This window comes from Numida meleagris, chromosome 2 (assembly GCF_002078875.1).
Source record: "Numida meleagris isolate 19003 breed g44 Domestic line chromosome 2, NumMel1.0, whole genome shotgun sequence".
Classification (NCBI taxonomy): Eukaryota; Metazoa; Chordata; class Aves; order Galliformes; family Numididae; genus Numida; species Numida meleagris.
This window is the reverse complement of record NC_034410.1, coordinates 28,659,105-28,681,375: the sequence shown is the minus strand read 5'-3', so window position 1 is coordinate 28,681,375 and position 22,271 is coordinate 28,659,105. Positions and strand designations below refer to the sequence as shown.

The 22,271-nt window shown below is 41.9% G+C and overlaps 1 protein-coding gene across 4 annotated transcripts in view; it reads right to left on the bottom strand.

Moving 5' to 3' along the window:
• AHR (aryl hydrocarbon receptor) overlaps positions 1–22,271 on the bottom strand; it is a 97,932-nt gene that overhangs the window by 49,356 nt on the left and 26,305 nt on the right. For 2 of the 4 annotated variants that reach the window (XM_021389071.1, XM_021389069.1), the window contains exons 1-2: positions 14,366–14,501; positions 6,616–6,803 (exon numbers count right to left, since the gene is read on the bottom strand). Coding sequence is in view for 1 of the 4 variants with exons in the window: in XM_021389067.1 (XP_021244742.1) it covers positions 6,616–6,803; positions 13,352–13,407 (244 nt within the window). In the remaining 3 variants the exon portion in view is untranslated. Of the gene's footprint in view, positions 1–6,615; positions 6,804–13,351; positions 14,301–14,365; positions 14,502–20,572; positions 20,696–22,271 lie in introns of those variants that run through there. The other 2 variants (XM_021389070.1, XM_021389067.1) reach the window with 2 other exon arrangements.

The window sequence follows — 22,271 nt, the reverse complement described above, 5'->3', positions numbered from 1 at the left end:
AAAATATTAGCAAAAAAAAAAAATCACAGGATTTGGAATATATGGTGTCAGAAAAGTTGCAGTACTTCCTGAGGACAAACAGAGACAAGCTAAATACTGTTCATTCTGGGAATGGGTTTTCAAGAAATGTTACAACAGTTTCATGGAACATAAGAGGCTCCTACATTGATTTCCCATATGGTTTTGATAAAGAAATATATATAGGACAGAGATGAAGAGATAACCTTTTACTTTCTTTCCCTGCAATGGCAGCTCTAACAATGATTAACAGTAACCACTCAAATAATTCAGTACAAACAGTTCCAGAAAATAAAAAAAAAAACAAACAAAAAAACACAATTGAAGAATACATTTACTACCACTGTTATCAACCAATTTCTCCCCTTTTATCCTACAGACATGCTCACGTGGCAAGGTCTTACTATCTGATATGAAAAGAATTTGCCCTTTTATATATTCTTTATGGGATGTACTGAATGTCAGCTGTATCAGTGCATTGCAGAACAGGGCTGCCCAGCTGTTCCCTGCCCGGAGACACAGAACTCCCACAATATTTCTGATCAAGGTAAGAATGAGCATGTAACAACGAAAACATACACATACTGAGATTGAAGGTGATGTCACAGCAACATGGCTTTAATCATTGTTTGTGAGGATCAGAATTTAGGACTTCAAAGCCTAAATCCCTACTTATGTTCTGTTATGTAAAATACAGGCTAAAATAGCCTGTAGCAGACAAGCCACAAATGCTTAGTACGACTCGGCTGGGGCAGGGCAGGGAATAGGAATACAAAAGGCAAGTACAGCAGCTCAGAAGAGAAAATAACTTGAACAGTATGGTAATCTCATACTGGAATACCCACACAATTCCAAGGTACACATTCTGTAATAATTTTGGATGGGGGCAGGGGAGGGGAACTGTACAAGAAAAAAAACATTCTTATCCTCCTTTTTCTTTATTCCTCCAACTTCCAAATAAGATGCAAAACATGGAAGGGAAGCTGCCCTTTCAAAAATACATCAAGAAAGCTGTGTTACACAAACAAGTAAATATAATCATCTGAAATGAAAGCAAGTCAGGTTAAACCTGATGCGTTATCCCGGCCTTGGGAGTCTGAGTTTTAATCAGTTGTTTTGTAATTTGAGGTTTCTTTTTCAGAGAAAAATCTAACAATTGGTAAAAAGGTTATCTATATCTGCGAGATTGTAGATATGCTGCAGCTATTCTCAGTGACAAAGAATACATGAGTTGTCTCCCATTTTATTTGCTTTTATCAGCCATACATTTTAACCGTGTATCTTAAGCCACACTCTTCAAAGCAAGAGCCCCATGCAGTCTGTTCTCCTGAATATGCAGTATGACAGACCAGCAGGCATCACAGGAAAAATACATTATATCAAAGTATATATTTTATGTGATGACAATGGGTGCACTGCAAACTTAAGCTGTGTTATGCCAAATAATGTCTGTTAATTATAACACAAAGCAAAATTAGGCAATGCAAACTTACTGGAAAAAGTTCTTAAGTATTTTGTTATTGCTGTGTTTGCCAGAATCACTTGCATACAACATAAGAAACCAATCCTGAACTAATTTTGAACAGAAACTTTCTTCTGTAATTGCAGAATACTGTCCAATAAGCAAGAGAAAAAAAGCCACATACTTTAAACCACAGGAATTCTTACCGAAATGGATGAAAGAATAATTAATAAGCAACATGCTAAATTTTGTTTCTAATGTATCGATACACATACATAGCACAGCTTCTTCACTTCAGTTTCTCTCCTTGATTCTCAGTATACCTTAAAAAAAAGAAAATCCATTCCCCAAAATGCAAATTAAAAAAAAAGTGAACGCTAACTCTACTTTTAGTCTTATTTATTCCTTATCCTTTTAACTGCCTCACCAAAACCCTGAGAAGACTCACTGTAAGTGTTCTTTCTGGCTGCAGTAAAGGTATTATATGACAAACTGACAGCACTATAGGGATCAAAGCTAAAGGTAAAATGTTTTTTTTTTCATTTTAGCAGGCACAGAGAACACAGGCTAAATTATGGTCCAGTTGTGCCCTGGATGCTGAACTTGCACTTGTCCCATATTCCACTTCTATACATTTTTCACTGCTGAATGCACAAATGTATTGGCACTTCGCATCAAAACAGAATGAAGTAATACAAGGACAAATACAAAGTCATTCTTTACTGACAGTCAGCAAACACCTGCCTGATTTATCCCAGTCTCTTAAAAATAACAAGCTTGCCTTAAGCCACTTTCAGAAAGTATCTTACACACAAAATAAATACTCCAGCAGTGATTTAAGCTAACCTGCTTGACTTTCAGGACTGCTAATCTATCTAGTACATGCAGGTAGCATCACACAGCTGAAAAGCAAAACTGTCCCAAATCACTTCTTAGCTTGGACTGACCACATGAGACCTTCAGTTTCATAATGAAGACGGCTTGAGAGTCATTATTTTGTATATGTTTGGACTGGGAGAAGAACTCATTGAGAGCAGCCCTGAGGAGAAGGATTTGACGTCCTCGTGAACGAAAAGCTGGACATGAGCCAGCAGTGTGCTCTTGCAGCTCAGAAGGCCAACAGTATGCCAGGCTGCATCAAAAGAATAGTGGCCAGCAGGGAGGAGGCGGCAATTGTTCCCCTCTCCTCTGCCCTCATGAGGTCCCACCTGGAGTACTGTGTACAGGCATGGGACTCGCAGCCCAAGAAAGATCTAGAGCTGTTGGAGAGGGTCCAGAGGAGGGCCACTAAGATGATCAGAGAGCTGGAGCACCTCTCCTATGAAGAAAGGCTGAGGGAGCTGAGCTTGTTCAGCCTGGAGAAGAGAAAGCTCTGGGGAGATCTCGTTATGGCATTCCTGTACTTGAAGGGAGCTCGTAAGCAGGAGGGAACTGACTTTTTACACTGTCTGATAGCAATAGGACAAGGGGAAACAATTTCAAACTAGAAGAGAGAAGAGTTACATCAGACGTTAGGAGACAATTCTTTACTCAGAGAGTGGCAAGGCCCTGGCACAGGTTGCCCAGAGAAGGTGTGGATGCCCCATGCCTGGAGGTGTTCTAGGCCAGGTTGGATGGGGCACTGGGCAGTCTGATCTGGTGGCTGGCAACCCTGCAAGGTGCTTGGGACTACATTACCTTCCAACCCAAGACATTCTATGATTATTTTCAGCCTCTACCAAAACTTCTTTCTTGACTACAGAAATTAATGTTCAAATTCTAGCATATGGTCAGAGTGCCTGATGTGGGCAGGGAAAGTCATCTACCACTATGCTAACTTGAGAGTGACCTGACCACACAGACAGCTTCTGCACCACTGAGCTGGTGTTGCTGATGGGCAGCATGCAGAAGGATGGCTTAGCAGTAGCCACTGAATAACTGAACAACAAACTACAACAACCAAGTGCAACTGCTTAGCAGAATATCACCAGTTACTAACAGAAGATGTTTAAAGGTTATAGAAAAAAAACGTACATCAGTTTCCCAGAATCTGAAATATGTTAAGTGCATTGAAGCTTACTGCATTTCAGTCTTGACACCACGGAAAAACCCATCTGGTTTTAACTCTGGAGACAATCTTGCACTGTCCTAAAGACCTGGGCAGGGAAGATTTTTTGTCTTTTATACTTAGCTTTTGAAGCAAGAACTAAGGATTTTGTATACATCTAAGTGAAGCACATTTATTCAAATTGACACAACTTCTCGAGATGTCTTTCATAATACAGTTCCTTTTTTCATCACCTCCCAAACTTCCACCTTAACAAAGCAGACATCCACTCTGGATTATTTAAACTTGGAAAAATGCTAGTGTTTTCTTTGAAAAAATATCTATTGTTACAGCAAAAACTTGGGTTTCCTTTCAAGCAAGATCATATGATTACGCATTTATATTTTACTTTCCGCAGGAATTTACACACCCCCCCTTTGCATCCTGTTATTCATTTAGCGTTTCCCTTCACTCCAGCATGCTATGTTAATAATGGAGACCTGCTGGCTCAGATCGGGCACTCAAGGTGACAGTCAACGCTCACTCATACATTTATCAGAGCTATCCTATAGGGCTCTCCTCACTTATTTTTAACGGCACAAAATATTCCTTCAAAAATCAGTTCTGTGAGAAGCACTGTACAGATAGACCATGAAATCAACTATCCGAGGGAAGCGGATGGGTTTTTTATTGTTGTTAATTACATTAAAATACTTATTTCTCCTCTGGAAGGTCAATTTCAACTGAAATAGATTTTGTGCTACTTAAGTACTTTAAAATAGGAAAAAAGATTTTCTTCCTATTTGCAGTAGTGAATTAGTCATTGTTTCAGATTGCTTCCTGATGTTTATCTTTAATCAGTGTTAGCCTTTAAACACTTACAGATTGATACTGATTAATGATCTAATTTGTAATCTTATCTGTAAAGAAGTAGCAAGAAGCCTTTCTCCGAGAAAAAAAAAAAAAAGACAAGATAGCTTCATAGAAGCTACTGTATCTGAAGGTATAAATTTGCTTCATGTATCAGACATTTTGAACTATATAACAAGATAATCAACATAAAAATTATTTATCTTTTCAGACTTAAAGTTTTTTTATCCTATACTAGGTGCTGCAACGCAGCACACTCATTTGTTTGAAAAATACTTCAGGCAAGTTAAAATTCTGCTACTTGATTCATTATGACACAAATAACCTGCATTGCACAGCTGTGGTCCAGTATATTTGTAGCAGCTGCATATGTCTGTATGAAGCGGACTCCATCTGAACGGTATGTTAAGAGTCGCAACAGACTTTTAGTTTGCTTCAACTTTGCATCCACAGTAGTTAAAATTGCAACTTGAGATGCATATACAATTTCTCTGCTGCTAACACACATCTAATTCATCATTGCTCTAAACATCTGAAAGCTGACAATGTTCGAATTAGAAACAAGCAACGGATATAAAATTCTGTGTGGTAAGATTACAGGTTTTTGCATGCTTTTTTACAGCACAAAACTGGTAACGCAATTATTATTTTCCTACACAGAAATTATAGTATTAGCCCCTTTATTCCAGGACATTCAAGTGAAAATTGTCAGAATATGACGAAACAAAAATCAAGCATTTCCACTGCATGAGAAAGTGAGTTTACCAATCCATCCCAAGTAAGCCTACAATCTTCTATTTGTTTCAGAATACATAATTTTTCTTTAAAAAAAATAAAATGCATTACGAAGATTGGGGCTTTTCAATTCACAAAAAGAACACAAATGATGAATAGTTTGTTCTACTGCAGTCAACATGTAATAACATCTCACCACAACTTTGATGAAACTGATGTGCCAACAGAACACTTATTTCCAGCAAAATTTTTTCAAATAAAGATATTTGCTGCCATTAAATATTCAACAAACTCAAGCCTTGAGTAGATCCCATACTAAGAACCATCCTGAATGTGTCCAGAAATCAAGACACTTGCATGTATTCTTCAAGGAATAAAATACTGGATATAAAATTACTAGCATTACCAAAATGAAGCCACTAGTCAGAATAAATGATAAAAAGAACTTTGTAGTCCTGTAGTAAAAAGTGAAACTATGATAGGCAAGTTAGCTTTCTTCAGTCCTTTTATCCATGATATGAAGTCACTATCAAGAGGCTGAAACATCAGATCTTTAACTGATAAGGACAGGGGTTATTTTTGTAAAAAAAAAAAAAAAAAAAAAAAAAGAAGTTTCCATAGTATCTGCAGCTATCAGTACAATTCCCTCTTCAGTATAGTATTATAAAACTTCTGATTACAAAAAGGACAATTTTATTTAAATTCCAGCTCCCTGCTTTATTCCAGCAAAGAAAAGGACTAGACTAACCCTACCTTTCATGAAACCAGCATGCACACAATGCAGCCAACCACCCTACAGAACAACTCAGATAATGAAGGAGAGGGGTAGCAATCCTCTGCTACCTCTGAGGCAGTACAGGAGGACACGCACTTCTGGCCTGACTACTGCTCTGAGCACTGCTGCATTACCCTATCCAAGGCTGTGGTCAGTAGACACTGCCCACACAACAGGAGAACCTTAGCTGTCATCTTAATGCCTCGTGCTCTGCTTTAATCAGGGTTTGAACACAGGAAAGACTTTGCCACTTTCTTTAGAAGTCACCTTCAGAATAAACTGTGGGACGCGGCATTAGTTGTTATTGCATATAATATTAAGTCTTTTTGATGCATCATTAAGCAAAACACAGCTGATTGGAACTCACATGACATTTACTGAACTGTAGTGGCTTTATAAGGGCTATTTTCAGAGGGGAAAAAATAAATCTCAGCTTCTCATCTTCAAAAGTTTAAGAAAAAAAGGACTTGAAGACTCATTAACAGCAATATTGCTTCCAAATGCAAAACTTTGAAAGACTCGTGATTTGGGTGAAATGTAAGTATTTACACTTGGTTTTCAAGGAACTGGAAAGCCTACTTTATACAGTTACACTGTATATATCCATCTATATCCACTAAAATACTGAAAAAATTTAATGATTTTACGTATTTAAATAGCTGAAAACAACCTGAAGTACAAACAGCATTTTACAGGCAGTCCTAAACCAAATAAATTCCCAACTCTTACCATCAAAAAAACTTTTGGCTCGCAAGTAACTGACGCTGAGCCTAAGTACAGATAACTTATCCAATTTGGCGATAACATCTTGAGGGAACGGCAGAAGGCTTGCCAAGCGATCCAACTCTGCATTCAAACGGTCCCTGTGCCTCTTGGATGGATTGGATTTGACTCCTTCAGCTGGAGAAGGCTTTACTCTGTGGCAAAACAAACAAACAAAAAATAAACAAAAGTTCCTTCCCCAAATGAAAGCAAATATTTGTCTAACATTACAAACAACCTTTTAAACTTTAACATGCCAAATGTTTTTCCTAAGTGACTTCTGTTTCTCATGGAAAAAGTAGAATTCATCTAAGATCATTTCACTTTTCTCCCCAACATACTCACTGTTTAACAAAACAGTAAGAGCTAACATTGCTATCTGAACATGTAATGAACATTTGCAACCTTAGATATAGCATTTATAAAAACCTTCCTATGCATACATTCAAATACCTTAATTTATTTCAAATTACTAATATTTGTGCACAAATTATTTGACAGTACACTTTTTTTTTTTTACTTCCATTACAATTTTTCACAAACGTTTTTAATTCTTTATCGAGGTTTGGAACAGGTTATTGTAAATTAGAAATAACAAAAGGTTTAGTAACTAGCTAGACAACAAGACACTCAAAACCGCACAAGAAAAGATACAGCTCAGTCAGCACGTAAAATCTTTCTCACTAATACCACTGAACTCATTCTATAAACCAGCTCTTAGCTAATGGAGTATGATACAACAAAGGCATACCTTTGTATGTTACAATCTACAATTTAAAATGCTTTCTGTTATGAATTACATAGTAAATTTTTGCAAACTTGCTGTTTTCCTGAGCTCCTAGATACCTGAATACTCATCCATACCATATACACAGTCATTACGCATCTGTTAGAATTCAGGCTGCTTTCACAGGGATGGTGGCTCTGCAAGGTGCACCATTTCTGAAATATTATTCAGGCAAGATAGTCACTTGTAGATTATTAACACAACTTAAATATAACTCTACCAAAATAAGTAAAGCTCAAGATCACCAAATGTCACCAGTAATGTTTAAAGTTGCCTGAAATACTTTTCTGTATATGAATGGCCTTAAATGTAGGCACAGAATGATAAATTCCAAACTTCAAGCAACTGAAAGCTGTGTAACAGTCACTGAATAGTTCACTATTATCAAATCAAATCATGTTTCCAATAAGCAGAGGTCCACATGAAAACAGCTCATAACGTGCCAAATAAAGTGGCACCGAATACCAGACTTCTCTATTTTCACCACTGTCCTCCACTTTGCTTAAAACTTCTATCAACAATTTGACAAATTATGTTGAAACTACATGCAACTGGGCATGTAGTTGACAATGCAGTTGACAAGTTAGTCATTAGATCTAATTGTTTTTGCATTACTTTCATGTAAGTTTTTACTTTCAAGTAGTCCAAAGCACAAGGATTTCCAAAATGCAGCATAGAACATTTCCAAACATTAAGTTGGCAGTATTTTCAGTATAGATCCCACCATCTTCTCTCCTTTCAAACTGAACACTCATTTTCCCTAGTTTTATCTACTATGACCCAACAAGTACCTGTGATATAAATGGAACTGTCAGAGACAAAAGAAATAAGGATGGAAATGAAGAGGAAATAAGTAGTAACTTGAACCAGTTTCCATTCACTTACATAAATCGTTGATGCTCAGGGCTGCCCTAGCTGAACTGCAGAAAACTATCTTCAAGTAAATTTAAATGCTGTATCAAGATTATTTTTATTATTAAAAAAGGGGAAAAGGAAAAAAAACAACAACAAAGAAACACTAAAGAAGAGACCAAGTTTGAAGCTGACCTTATGGTGATAATCTTTTACCTTACTTACAGGAAATCTGAATTCTCTAATTAATCAAAGGCCAGAGATTGCCACACACTCAATATCTACAACTGAGTAGATACAACTGGCTAGTACAACTGTAGAGTAAACTACAGTCCTTATCATCCAGCAGCTGCAGAACAAGCAAGGTCTGCTAATTCTAGTTTTACCATTCTAAAAGACATACTACCACATTAGTTGACTACTATTTTCAGAGGTCTGCTGCAGACAATAAATAGAAATTTCAATTGCGCAGGCTTACCATGCGTGCCCTCACTGATATTAATAACACTACATTATTAAAAAGTGCACAAATATCTGAATCTCATTATTAAAAGGCCAAAATAATTTCCCGTATTTATATGCCAATTTGTAAACTGAAGCAGTTCTTTAAGAAAATGAACATACAGCACAAATTTATTTTGTTCATAACATACATTAGTTTTCTGTTAGAAAACTAATTAGGAGTTCATCAGAATGGCTTTATTGCTTAGAAAAAAAGGGCACAAGGAAGAATATGCATATAACCTAGCTGACAGATTAATCTCTTCAGCTCTGTGTATTTTTCATTTCACCTTCAATACAGCACGCACTACCATGTTATTCTTATGTCTATTATTGAATTAAATGTAGATCAGGTATACAAAACGTATCAGTTACCACTGAGCAAGCGCTATATAGGTGACGCCCTCCAAAATTCTCTTTTTACTTTAGCAACTGAAAAAGACTCCCATGAATACTCTTATCCGCCACACTGAATTTACTATTAATGAACATTCAGCTGCTGATTCCTTTGGAAGCAACAGATAAAACACAGACCACCAATCCCTTTGTTCAAAAGCTTTTGTCAACCTATCTTGGAAGGGCAAGAGGCACTTTCCAGCGGTCCCTACAGCAGACAACGAAACTAACAAAGTTTGAGGCAGCAAAGGAATAAAGACATTTTCACTAAAAATATCATGTGCTGCTCATCTGATGCTGTGCAACCGTTTGTCCTCCAGAAGCAGTCTGTCAGTTGCTCAGGTTGGCATAGTGTCCAAATGACTCTGACAGAGCAATGGGGACAGCCAGAACACCACGAAATTTGCAAAATCTTTACACTGTTTTAACACCCTTCAATACCATCTAAGATCACGAGCCAGCACTATTCAGAAAGAGAAAAAAAGTATGTTTCCAGCTGCTGACCATAGCATCTGCATTTAACTGTCTTCATTTGTGGCAGATATTCCTTGCAAACTGTATACCTTTGCAAGAAGCACTACCAAAAAAGAAAGAAAATAAAAAAAAACCATCAACCAAATGAAATGAAACTTTAAAGGCGGTGAATTTTAAGTAGCAGTCTACGGTCGACATGTACCATGCAGGTACGCCAGCAAGTGTACCAATTATCATTTAATCTAATAAGTTTACCTATGACAAAAGTTTTTTTAGTGCTTCCATTTCAAACACAAGGTGAAAGCTGCTGTATGTGTGCTAGTGCTTTAGACAAAGCAATCTTTTAATGATTACTTTTCTTTACTGATGAACTTTCATTTTGAACATTTGGCACTTCTTGTTTGTTTGCCTTGAAAAAATAAATAGTTGTGGGTTTTGCTGGTTTTTTGTTTGGTTTTGCTTTTTGGGTTTTTTGTTGTTTTTTTTTTGTTTGGTTTGTTGCTGTTTTTTTTTTTTAAGTTAAAAGTATCTTTGCACTGCGTTCTGAAATTACTATGCCTTAATATGTACTCTTAATTAAGGATCAACCAGCCAAACGTTTTTCTCTGGAATATTTAGTATCATGAATACATTTATGCTAACACGCAACGAAAGTGTATCATTTCTTATTTAGTCTGCTTTTTCAAGAAACACGCTGTTACGCTTTGTGTGTCTGCACAGTATGAAACATTTAGATCCCCCCCACCTCATTCCTTGTCTATTACATTCATTCCGTTATGCAAAACATTTCCTACTCAAACACTGAAAAAAAGAAAAACAAGGCAAATCACTGCAGGACCGAGCTATCAGGCACAAAAACACAGGAACATAAAGACAGCAAGGTGGAACAACAGTTACATAACTTCTTTCACTTGATGTTAGGATCTATCTCCAGTAAACTTCACTTCAGTAAAACATTGCATTCTATCCTAATAGCATGTAAAGTCAGCAGTTCAGTTAATAATCAGTAGAGAAAATGAATACAAGACCTTAATAACAAAATAATGAAATATTTTAAAAAGAGAAACAGAAAACAACAATTAAAAGAAAAATTGAAAGCAGGGGCCGTGCAGTGCGGCCACCAGGGGGACCCGCACGACTCGGCCACCCGTGGGAGGAAATCTGCGGAAGGCTCCGAGGTTCTAAGAAAGCTACATTTTACTGGAATGCACATTGTGTATTAGGCTGTTGTTTTATTTCCCCTCCAGATGACAAGATAACAAGATGAAATGCAGGGACAGTTGCCGCTTAAGTTTTCCCATTATTGCTTTTTCTTTTCAGCTGTGATATGGTAACTCCCTACTGGATCAAAAAAAACACGTTTCAGTACTCAATACTGTGAGACAATTCCTTGTCAAGTTCAGTCCTTTACATGGCACATAAAGATACTGTGATTGCAGAGGGAAACTTCCTATATTGGTTCTGAGTTACTGCCATGACATAAAGTTATTTGCACCCGAAGCAGGAAGTAGTTCTTCATTTGTTTTAACCCCTGAGCAGTAAGGCATTGTAGCTTCTTCCACTGCTGCTACACACTAGCTACCCACTGTTACAGGCTAGCAACTACCAGGCTCCCTTCACAGCTACATCTATGACAAATGAAACATTAAAAAGAAGCAACCTCTTCACAAAAAGCGCTACTCCCAGCAAAGCATCACTTCTTTCGTTTTAAACACCTCTTTGAAGAGCTCTGAATTCTACTGGGGTCACCAAATACCAACTTCAAACTGGCTCAAATCACAGCAGTGCCAGACTGTGGGGCAAGAAAGCAGCACTGGAATCGTTCTCCCCTCCTTCCCCCCAGTCAGTTACAGGAGCTTATGGCCTCTCCCCCTACTATTTAGCCCAATGCATGCTCTGTAATTAGCTATGTGAGAAATCAGAGCCTTCCCACCACCCGCAGTGCTCTGTAAGGTTGGTCTAACAGCACGAGCAACCAAACTCATAACTACTAGGAGAAGAAAAAGCAATACGTGCAAGATAAATTCAAAATAATTTCTGGTAACTCCAACAAGGCTGGCTAATAGTCATGCCTCCTCTTATAATCACAGGTGAGCAAGCTAATGCAAATAGTTCTATGTGAAGAGAGAGATTTATTTGTCCCTTGGGTATCAAAGGGCAAAATCCCAAATAGAATGTTTCCACTAGTAATAATAATAGGCTTTAAGTTCAACTAATACAACAAGCACAGCCACCATATATAAGAAAATAGATAACAGAAAGAGATTACTGACATAGGTACAACAGTAACACAAAAAGGAAAGTTTCACATCCCCTAATCATGACCAAGAATGTAATAGCCAGCCAGACATTAAGCGATGCAACCAAAAAGGCAGAACAGCTCACCCTTATGCAATTACAAGAATTATTTGCCCTCAGCAACCAACAGTTGACGAATACTTCCAATGCATTTCTACTTCACAAAAAGACAACACTAATTTCATTGTGAAAATCCAGACCTATAGAGAAGACTGATTCACTGCTTCTATGTTATTGTTTGGAAATGAGTGATCTAAAAAAGCAAACACTGCTCTTCCCGTAATGACTCTATCTTCTAGCCAGAACTTTTTTTTTTAAAAGGGCACGTTTAGACTTTTTTGCATTAATTTGTAGATTGGCTGTGTGCATGCACTCACTCTCATAGCTCCAGCCATACAGAAGTGAGCACCCAAGCTAACTTCCCTCCCCCCACCACAGTTGTCTGCTATAAATCTGAGAACATATCATTTACATTGGAATTTTATTAAATATTTGACATTCTCCTCTTTAATGCTTTTGGAGTTTAGGTAATTATTGTACTACTACAAAAGTACTCGGAAATACAGTGGGATTTTTTGAGCTTTGCATCACAGGTAATTTTGCTTGCAGCTCAGGAGTTCAGCTCCACTACTGCTTGCAGCCACTACTGACTTCTAGTAGAAAGTAGAAAGTGTGGGTTAAACTTCTCCTCTGTCCTGAAAATCGCTCGCATGAGATGAGGTTTTCAGCACAGCCCGCAAAGCCCATGGCTCAAACCTACCGCAGGTGCACGACGCGAAAGCACTCAGGTACTAAGCTGCTCCCAAGTTTAAAAATACCAAGACAGACATTTGTTTTTTGGCCTCCTTGGAGCGATCCGCAGCACCCGCAGTCGCTCGGAGTGGAACAACCACCACCGCCTGAGAAAGCAGCGAAGGCTGCAGCCGGGCCAGAAGAGCGAGACGGCCCCGGGCTGGGGACGGGGCGGACCCCCCCTCGCTCGCTGCCACCTGAGCGGGGCCGCGCCGCCCGCGCCGGGAGCTGTCACCTCAGGTGCCTCCCGATCTAGGTCAGCCGCCTCGAGCCGCCGCTCCCTGCTCCCACCTCCGCGCTCCGCCCGCCGGCCGCGAGGGGACCGCGGTTTATCTTTATTTTCATAAGAAACCCAAGAAAAACAAAAAAACCCCGGGGCACCCCCAGGCACCGGAGAGCGGTGGGCCCGCAGCCGCCCCGCACCGCCGGGCCCCGCGGCCGGGAGCTGCACCGGCACTCCGCGGCCGAGCCGGCGCCGGGAAGGGCGGAGGGAGCCGGCGCCGGGGCAGCCCCACGCCGCGGTGCCCGGTCGGGACGGAGGAAGCAAGGAAGCCGCCCCCGTCTTCGTCTCTCTCCCTCCCTGCCCCGCGGAGAGCCGCTTACATTTTCTGTACAGGTTTCCGCCGCTTGCGACTGGCGTAGGTGACATTGGGGTTCATCCTGCCGCGGCTCCAGCACCCCGCGCCGCCGCCGGCCGGGGGCCGCCTTGCTGCCCGCCTCGCCCCGGCTGCCGGGAGGGGGCGAGCCCCAGCGGCGCCGCAGCTCCTGCTTTGCCCGCGGGCCCCGGCCCTGCTGCCCTGCCGCCCGCCCGCAGCAGCGCGCTCGCAACAGCGGCGCCTCCCCTGGCCCGGCGAGGACGGAGGGAGGCAGAGGCGGCACGGGGCGGGGATCCCAGGTGATCGGCGGCGGCGACACCCACTCGCCACACTGCGCCTCCGCACGGCACAGGTGTGGGGGCGGCCCGGTCTTCGCAGCACCGCTCAGCCCCGAGTCTCCCCAGCGAGGCGACGCTGACTGCCCGCCGGCCCCGCCGCTTCCTCGCCCGTCTGCTAGCCGAGAGCCTGTCAGTGTGAGCGGCGCCCGGCAGGCCCTCGCCTCCCCGCCCAGCCCAACCCAGCCCCGCTCCTCCCGCTGCCGCCACCGCACTGCCGGGCCGGGCCCGCCCCGCAGCCTGACAGTGCCGCCGCCCCGCGCCGAGGAGGCCCCTTGCGGCGGCCGTGCGGAGGGAGGAGGGGGCAGCCGCGCCGCCATGTTGGGAAGGTCAGGCGAGGGGACGGCGGCGGAACGCCGCAGGCAGCGGGGGTTCGAGCCGGGCCGGGCATAGCTCGGGCACGGCGGGAGCACGAGGCCCGCCGCCTTCTGCCGCCTTGAGGCTGAAAAGACGCAGAGCAAAGCAACCAAAAATGTCGTGCTGCTTCCTGAAGTGGGGTGGGAGCCGGCCCCGGGCAGCAGCCGGCTGGGGGGAGAGGTGGAAGCGCGGCTGCACCGAGCGCGGAAACCGCGGGGCGCTCGGGGCAACGCTGCGGCTCCCTCAGCATCAGCGGAACGGAAGGGTCATTGGCCCGGGATGTGGTCAGTGCCTCGTGAGGAGGTAAGGCCGCGAGTTATGGCACTCACATGCGAAGCTAGACACTGATGCTGAAGAAAAGGAGCAACATTGCAAAAAGCACATGGTGCTGCCACATTGCCGACAGAGAGAACCGCTGGAGGAGCTCCGTCGTGCCCTTACGACCCGCCGCTGCTTCACCCTCCTGTCGTCTTCCTCCGTTTCCTCTCGCAAGAGCAGAGCTCTTCCCCCGGACTAACGGCAATAATTTTTTTCTCCGCACTCAGCTTGGGAGACGGGGAGTCGCCCTGCGTAAACACTGCCGTGCGCGGCGGTGCCTGCGGGAGAGCCTGGCTGAGAGCGCCCGGAGCTGGAAGGGCCCTCCCGGCTCCCCACAGCCCGCAGCCTTGGACCACGTGCCGCCTGGCAGCCGGGCTGCGGGCTTCAGCCTTCCCTTGCTCTCCCTGCCTGGCTGCGAGGAGGCTGAGGCAGTGTCCTTGGTGCTGGCTTGCTCCTGCCTGCCGACGCTGGCCGGGCTGCGGGAGTTCAAGCAGCAGCTACGAGCACTCGCGCGTTCCCTTGCTGCCTGTTGAAACCAATGCTGTGGTTATGCAAGTGTTCCGGCTCCGGTTTGCTGACAGAATTTGTCAGCCGTGGCTCAGGTATTGCCATACGACAGCTGGTGAGAAACAGCGCCGGGATTGTGCAAGGCCTGGTTGCCTGGCTCTGGTATCCCGTGTGTCCCGCAGTGGCATGGGCCTCATCCTCAGAAGCGCACAGTGTGAATTAGACAGCATAACACACGCTTGTTTACCAGCTTAATTGCTCGAGTTTAATTGCCTGGGAAGCTATCCCAGATGCAGAGTGTGCTGAAGCCACAGTATTCAGATAAAATTCATTTAAATAAATCTTAAAAATGCTAGCGTGCTTGCTGGTAGGCAAGGAGATGGTCAAATGATGTTTTGAAAAATAGATCTTCAGCAAATAAAATTTGCTGAAATCCGTGGAGGAAAAAAAAAGTACTGAACGAACGGTATGCCTTACATGTTGCAGTCACGTTCCTGCCACATTCCAGGCCAAGCACCTTTGCAAAGGGTGTCAGCTCCTCACTGCTATCTTTCTGCCATCCCTTTCTTCTTCACAGTCTCTTCTCATCAGACCTTGCAAGCACACTGGGAAAACAAAGGGCAATTACATGCCACATCCTCCTCTCTTCTCCAGCACCTTTATTATGATTTTAGAACTGGAACTAAAATTCTATACTCTCCAAACTCATCTAAACTCCCAGTTTCTTCCAGCTTAAACTGCCCAATCCCTTTCACTACTCCTCTCACTCCTAACCTCTTCTTGCTCACTGGCTCCTTCCTCTGTCAACAAAAGTGTGCTATGATCACTCCATGTACAACACAAATTGCTGCTCTGCTTTCATTCTTCTCTTCATCTATATTACCTTTGCGCTGAAAGCTTACAGCCATTGTTTAAAGCTCTTCTTCCAATTTCAGTTGTTTCCAGTCTGTCTTTTACTTCTTCACTGAGACTGTGCAAAATCTCCAGCAACTTGTTATTCTTCACTGGACCTCAAGATCTCAGCTGTTTCTTGACTTTTTATGCTGCTTAAATACTGTCAGACACTTGTACATCACTGCATAGGGTAGTTGAGGTTGGCAGGGACCTCTGGAGATCACTTTGTCCCACCCCTCAGTTCCAGCAGGGCCACTCAGAGCAGGCTGCCCAGGCCCACATCCAGGTGGCTTTTGGAGATCCCCACAGAGACCCCAGAGCCTCTCCGGGCAGCCTGTGCAGTACGTAGGTTGTCTACAAGGTTGTACAAGGGGTTACATGAAGAAGGAGGTTGGCTTTAGCCTCCCATGATAAACATTATCTCCCCGCTCCTTTCTGAGGCCATGGAAGCCTGTGTGGTGTCAGGGAAGTTCTCTGATTAATCTTCAGCTCCAGGATTTGGAAATGAAGAGAAATGAAAACTGTTGCTGCTATGCAGAAGTCTTACATTCTGCACATCTGTACAGTATAATCCTTTTCACTGCATGCTATTGGAAATCAACTCCTGTGGGTCAAACACCTTTTTAACAACAGATAGGAGTTGTCAGAAGTTACCTAAAAAACCTTTGCACCTTGTAGCTTTGGCAAACCCACCCTCTCCTGATGTTCTTACTGTATCTTTGCTTAATCCACCATCTTGATATTTTCTTTTCCATTTATCTGGATACAGTAGAGATATTGCAAAAACACTATAACCACGATTCAGCAATCTTAGAGCCTCTTTGCAGCGCAATGTTGTTTTGTCTCTGTGTTTCTATTACTATTCTTTTTTGTGTTAATATTTGGTCATGTTTTAACAACGTGTTTGGTCTTACAAACGATGACTGTGGCTGATCTCCTATGAACAATTAAAAGGGTTTAATTCCTATGCAGATCAGTTTCATGTATATTGTCCAACTGTAACCAATCTCTTCTTATTTTATCTCTAGGCTACTCCCCAGGTGGCTTACTGGGTGTAAACGAAAGATCACGTTGTCTCTTAACAACTTCTCTAGAACCACCAACAATCACGTTTTTCTTCATTGCTCAAATCTAGCATTTCTGTTTTTAGAGTCATGAATCATGAGTCTATCCGATGGTGAGATTTGTAAGAAAGAGAAGTGTGTCTGTGTATCTCGTGAATCGTGCCTTTCCCCAGCATGTGTGAGGTGCCGTATTAACTAGCAGGCTCTTCCATATCTAGTACACTGTGTTACTGTGATCCTCTGAAGCTTCCAGAGATCTTGCTTGTCCGCAGTTGCATCTGCTTCTCTGTCTCCAAAATGAACAATTAACTTCTGTTCCAAATATCAGTTCTGCCCTGTTTCTGCTTCTCCTGCCATGCACAGACTTCTCTCTCATTTCAAGAGATGGGCAGCTGCTTGGAAAGGGGGACTTTTGCTAAACAGACAAATTCCTGAGTGAGCTGAAGTTTCACAGGAACACCACAAGACCAAGAAAAATCTTGCTATTTGGGAGGAATTTATAAGAATTATAAACACTGCTTGATATCTTAGGGTCATCTCTGACTCATTTCTATCCTTTATCCTACTCTTTCTATTCATGGCCAAATCTTTACTTCCTTCAGATTAATTCTGTGTGCTGACTTGTTCTGGCTGTCTTCAGTGCAAATAACACAAAAGAAATCTGCTTTGATTATTTGTGATTCCTTCTCTGCCTTCCTGGAGACAAGGAAAGATAACTGTGATTTAAAATTATAATTTTTGCAGTTCAAATTTTGAGGATAATTTTGGGGTTATGTAGAACTACCACTGGTTTAGGCATTACTTTCATTATTGCAACTTTGTTTTGCTAAGAAAGAGTGCCTGTGGTAACTCAGATGACTTTCTTTGTACTCAATTCAGGGAACTAATCATCTAGGGAAACTGACTTAATGTCAGTGAGTGGACTCCTAGAAATTCCCTGACCGACCTTGTGGTTTTCTATGGTGGCCTAACTGTATCAGTAGATGAGGGAGAAGCCACTGATGTTATCTATCTGGACTTCACTAAGGTCTTTAACACAGTACCCTGCAACGTCCTTCTCTTCAAATTGGAAAGGTATGGTTTTAATGTGTGGACTGTTAAATGGACAACAGACTGGCTGCAAAATCATATCCAGAGTGATGGTCAATTGCTCAGTGTCCAGATGGAGGTTGGTGCAGGAACTGATGCTCCACAGCAGGATTGAGTGCACCCTCAGCAAGTTTGCAGATGACACCAAGCTGTGTGGTTTAGTCGACATGACCAAGGGACAGGATGCCATCCAGGATGACCTAGACAGGCTTGAGCAGTGGCCCAGGAGAACCTCATGAGGTTCAACAAACCAAGTGCAAGGTCTTGCACGTGGATCAAGGCAACACCCACTATCAATACAAGCTGTGGGATGAAAGGATAGAACACAATTCTGCCGAAAAGGACTTAGGGTTACTGGTGGATGGCAGCCAGACATGAGCCAGCAATGTGCCCATGCATCCCAAAAAGCCAACCGTATTGCAGGCTGCATCAAAAGAAGTGTGGCCAGCATGCCAAGGGAGGTGATCCAGTCCCTCTGCTCTGCACTGGTGAGACCTCACCTGGAGTACTGCATCCAGATGTGGAGTCCTCAGTGCAGGAGACACATAGACCTGTTGGAGCATGTCCAGAGGAGGGCCACAAAAATGATCCAAGAGATGGAACATCTCCCTTACAAGGACAGGCTGAGAGCTGTGGCTGTTCAGCCTGGAAAAGAGAATGCTCAAGGGACACCTGATAGAGGCATTTCAGTGCCTAAAGAGGGGCTATAAGAAGGGGACAGACTCTTTCACAGGGTATGTTGTGATAGGACAAGGGGAAATGGTTTCAAACTAAAAGAGGGGATATTTAGATTGTAAGGAAAGGGTTTTTTGAGATAAGGGTAGTGAGGCACTGGAACAGGTTGCCCAGAGAGGCAGTGTAATACCCGTCCCTGGAGACCTTCAAGGTCAGGCTGAACCAGGCTTCAAGCAACCTGATCTAGCTGTAGGTTTCCCTATTCATTACAGGGGATTTGCTCTAGATGAGCCCTGAAAGTCTATTCCAACTCAAGTGATTCTATGACTATGAATATTAAATGAAATTCTGCCTCACTTGTGTAGAACTTAAATGGAAAAAAATATATCTTGAAAAAAGAAGCTCTGTGACTAATAGTACACTGCTTTATGATGACTTTTTTTTTTTAAGGAAGCCTTATTTTCATGCACTAGCTAGATTGTAGATGGTTTTAATAAGAATTAGATTGACAAGAAATCTTTTTTTTTCCTACTATTTGAATTTTTGTCAATATGGGACAGAACTAGCTCATACTTCTTCTCTTCCACCATACCCTTCCTGCCTGGCTCCCCACTCCCATTACCCTTGTGGGAGCTTCTGAGATGCCAGTGTTTATAATTACACTCAGTATTCTATTGAGTATTAAACTCGGGGGGCATTTCTAGAAGTTGAAGAGGCAATAAAGCATAAAATATATGAAACATAATTAATATTTGGGCAAGTAGCCTATGAGTATTACAATATGATCAGTGGTATTTTAATTTGAATTCATAGTATTGCAGTAATCTGATGAAATCTGTAGTCTTAGTAGTTAAGACAGATGCCACAAAAAATCCTGAGGAAAATAAAAATACAATTAGAGACAGTGTTCAAGACTATTCCAGTTCCAGAAAATGTGAGAAATCAATAAGCATCATCTGTGAGACAGCATCATGATTCTCCTCAGATCCTATAATGTGTAGAGCAAGAACCATGTTTCACCTGCAAATGCAGGAAAATAAAGGAGTAAAGGAAAAATATTGTTATGTACTAAGCATTAAAATCTGTTCATAACTTACTCTTCTCAGGTTTTCTCTCATATGCAGGAATGAGCAGACTAGAACAAGTTTATACAGAAACTGCCTCCTAGTTCAAATGAGCTCTCTTTTTTTTTTTTTTTTTTAACTTAAAATGTTCTGAAGAACCATCAGATATAGGAAGCAACTTAATTAACCTTGACTGCCTAAAACAGTAATCAACCCTTTTCCCCACAAGCATAATGAGTAAATTTTATTGTGTGGCTAAAATAAATAGTCTCTAGATTGTCATTCCCAGTGAACTTCTTGGTTTTGTCCTGGAAAGTGAAGAGCCACTCATTATTTTAATCCAATCTAATGCACTTCCAGTCAGGTACTGAGAGCCATATAGCAATCAGCAGTAAGAGTTGATCCCTTCACATAGGCAAACCAGAAGGTCCTAAAAGAGTGCAATCCCTTAACCAAAACAGCTGCAGCTGGATGTCTGCGTGCCCTGGACTTCTTCCTTCTCCTCTATATTTGTTAGACCATATACGAAAGTTGTCTGTAACTACTAACTCATTTAAAGAAAAACACAATTTCTGCATATGTTGCACAAATTTCATTTTTTCTGACAGTCGTATTATTGGTATCAGTAAATACCTTCTGTTCATAGGACCCTTCATGGCCACTGAGAATCACTATTATTTTTTCTTAGTTTCCATGCTGTGGTGACTGTATACATAGCGCAAATTGGAAATGGTCACAGGTTTGTGCTAATGCTTCAGCTCTACCTGTGAATTATGTGGTAATGTGCCAAAGCCATGTGAAGGACCATTCTAACAATTTACAACTACCAATGATTGAGTATAGGTTCCATGGTGCTGGCAAGTTCATTAGTAGATGGGAATATATTTCCAGTACTTTTGACCATACAGTTAAACAAATAGCTTACCCTTATTAGTATGCAGAGGCAGGAAAGTTTGGGTCACAACAGTAAATCACCATGAGAATCAGAAAATGTGGACAACACATGATCCAGCTGCACCAGCATATGATCTCGCTGCACCAAGATGTTCTGTGCAGAAAAAAATACATGAAGAGCTGATCTTTTTTTACTTCTGCTTTAAAAAACTGCTGAACTATATTTATTAGCGGGCTTTGCCACTAAATTGGCTTATAATATTAACAAAACCTGTGGTTTGAGAAGCCCTGAAACAAGCTTACAATTACGGTGTCTAACTCAGTAGGCTGCAAATTTTCTTTCTGCTCTCATTAAGAGGAAAGGGTATACACAAAGTAAGACTAATGAGTAAAAAAAATGATCCAAATTAGAAGCGACAATACAGTTGCCATGCCAGAGCATTTCTGTAAATGCTAAATTTCTGTACTAGTAAACTTGAGCTAATTTTAATGAATATAGCTATATGTCATACATTTTAATTTAGCTTTATAAAACTTTTCTGTGATTATGACAAACTTCAGGTATTACATTAACAGTTATTGTATTCTCTCTCTTTTGGGGGTACTTTCTATCAATTCTAGAAGATGTACATGGAGAAAAATATGAAAAAATAGAAAACAGATACACTGGTATCTGAATGTCAAAGGTCGAGGCAGAAATCAATTTGTAATCTTTACAGTCTCACAGAGAGATTTCCATGAACATACTGCATAACTAATAACAAAAAGAACAAAAAAACAAGAAAGCCCAAACACAGTGCTTTTAATACCTACTCAGGGAATAGCCTCCTTGGGAAAAAAAAAAAAAAGTGTTGTGTGTTAGTCTTTTCTGGACTATTTTTTGTGAATGATAGAAAGTGCAGTCCTTCACTGAGTTCGTAGCTCTGGAGAGTGAACTGTGCCTGTCTCCCACCTGATGGCCCTGCCTGTCCCTGCATACAGAGGCTGCAGCCTGTCTGGGGACCTGGTGAGCTTACTGATTGACACAGTGTCTCAGTGAATGTAAATTTCCTTATTTTCAACCTGTAGAATCTTTTTCTATCCCGTGTGACTACTACAACTTCCCATCATTCCAGCACTGTTTTCTTTAATTTCAACTGTGACTGAGGCACCCGAGGAAGTTGAGAGAGAGGGGGCAGTGAGTCTGTCAGATAGGGGTGTGGGGAAATAACTGTCTCTGGATAATTAAGGCAGCATGTATCCAGAGAGCGACTGCACTGCATAAAGTAAACAAAAACACTGAAAAAGGGCAGCAGGAGCAGGTATGTGTGCAAGGGAAACACTTGAACCTTTATTCTACAGTCCTGGCATGTTTTTTCTCCTCAGCACTACAGAAGGACATGCATGTACTGAAAACTGCCCACAAGCCAGTTGATATATTGTTTGTTTTATCCCTTCTTTTTTCCACATTTATCCTGTTAAGTGTCTTAACCAGACTGTGTTTACTTGTGTCCCTAAGCAAGCCACAACTGTTGCTAGCTACATATCATCTTTATAGTCCCATTATCTCCAGCTCTCTGAATCCAGTCTGGGCCACAGAGTAACTCATAGTATTTAACACTTGCTAGTAATGAGTGTTCTGAAAACCTTCTAACCAATGTGCTCTGCTTGCAAGAGAGACGTTTAGCTCCTCACTTATAGTGACTTATGTGATAATTTTCACTACCAAGAATCAGCTTCAATGTAGAGCC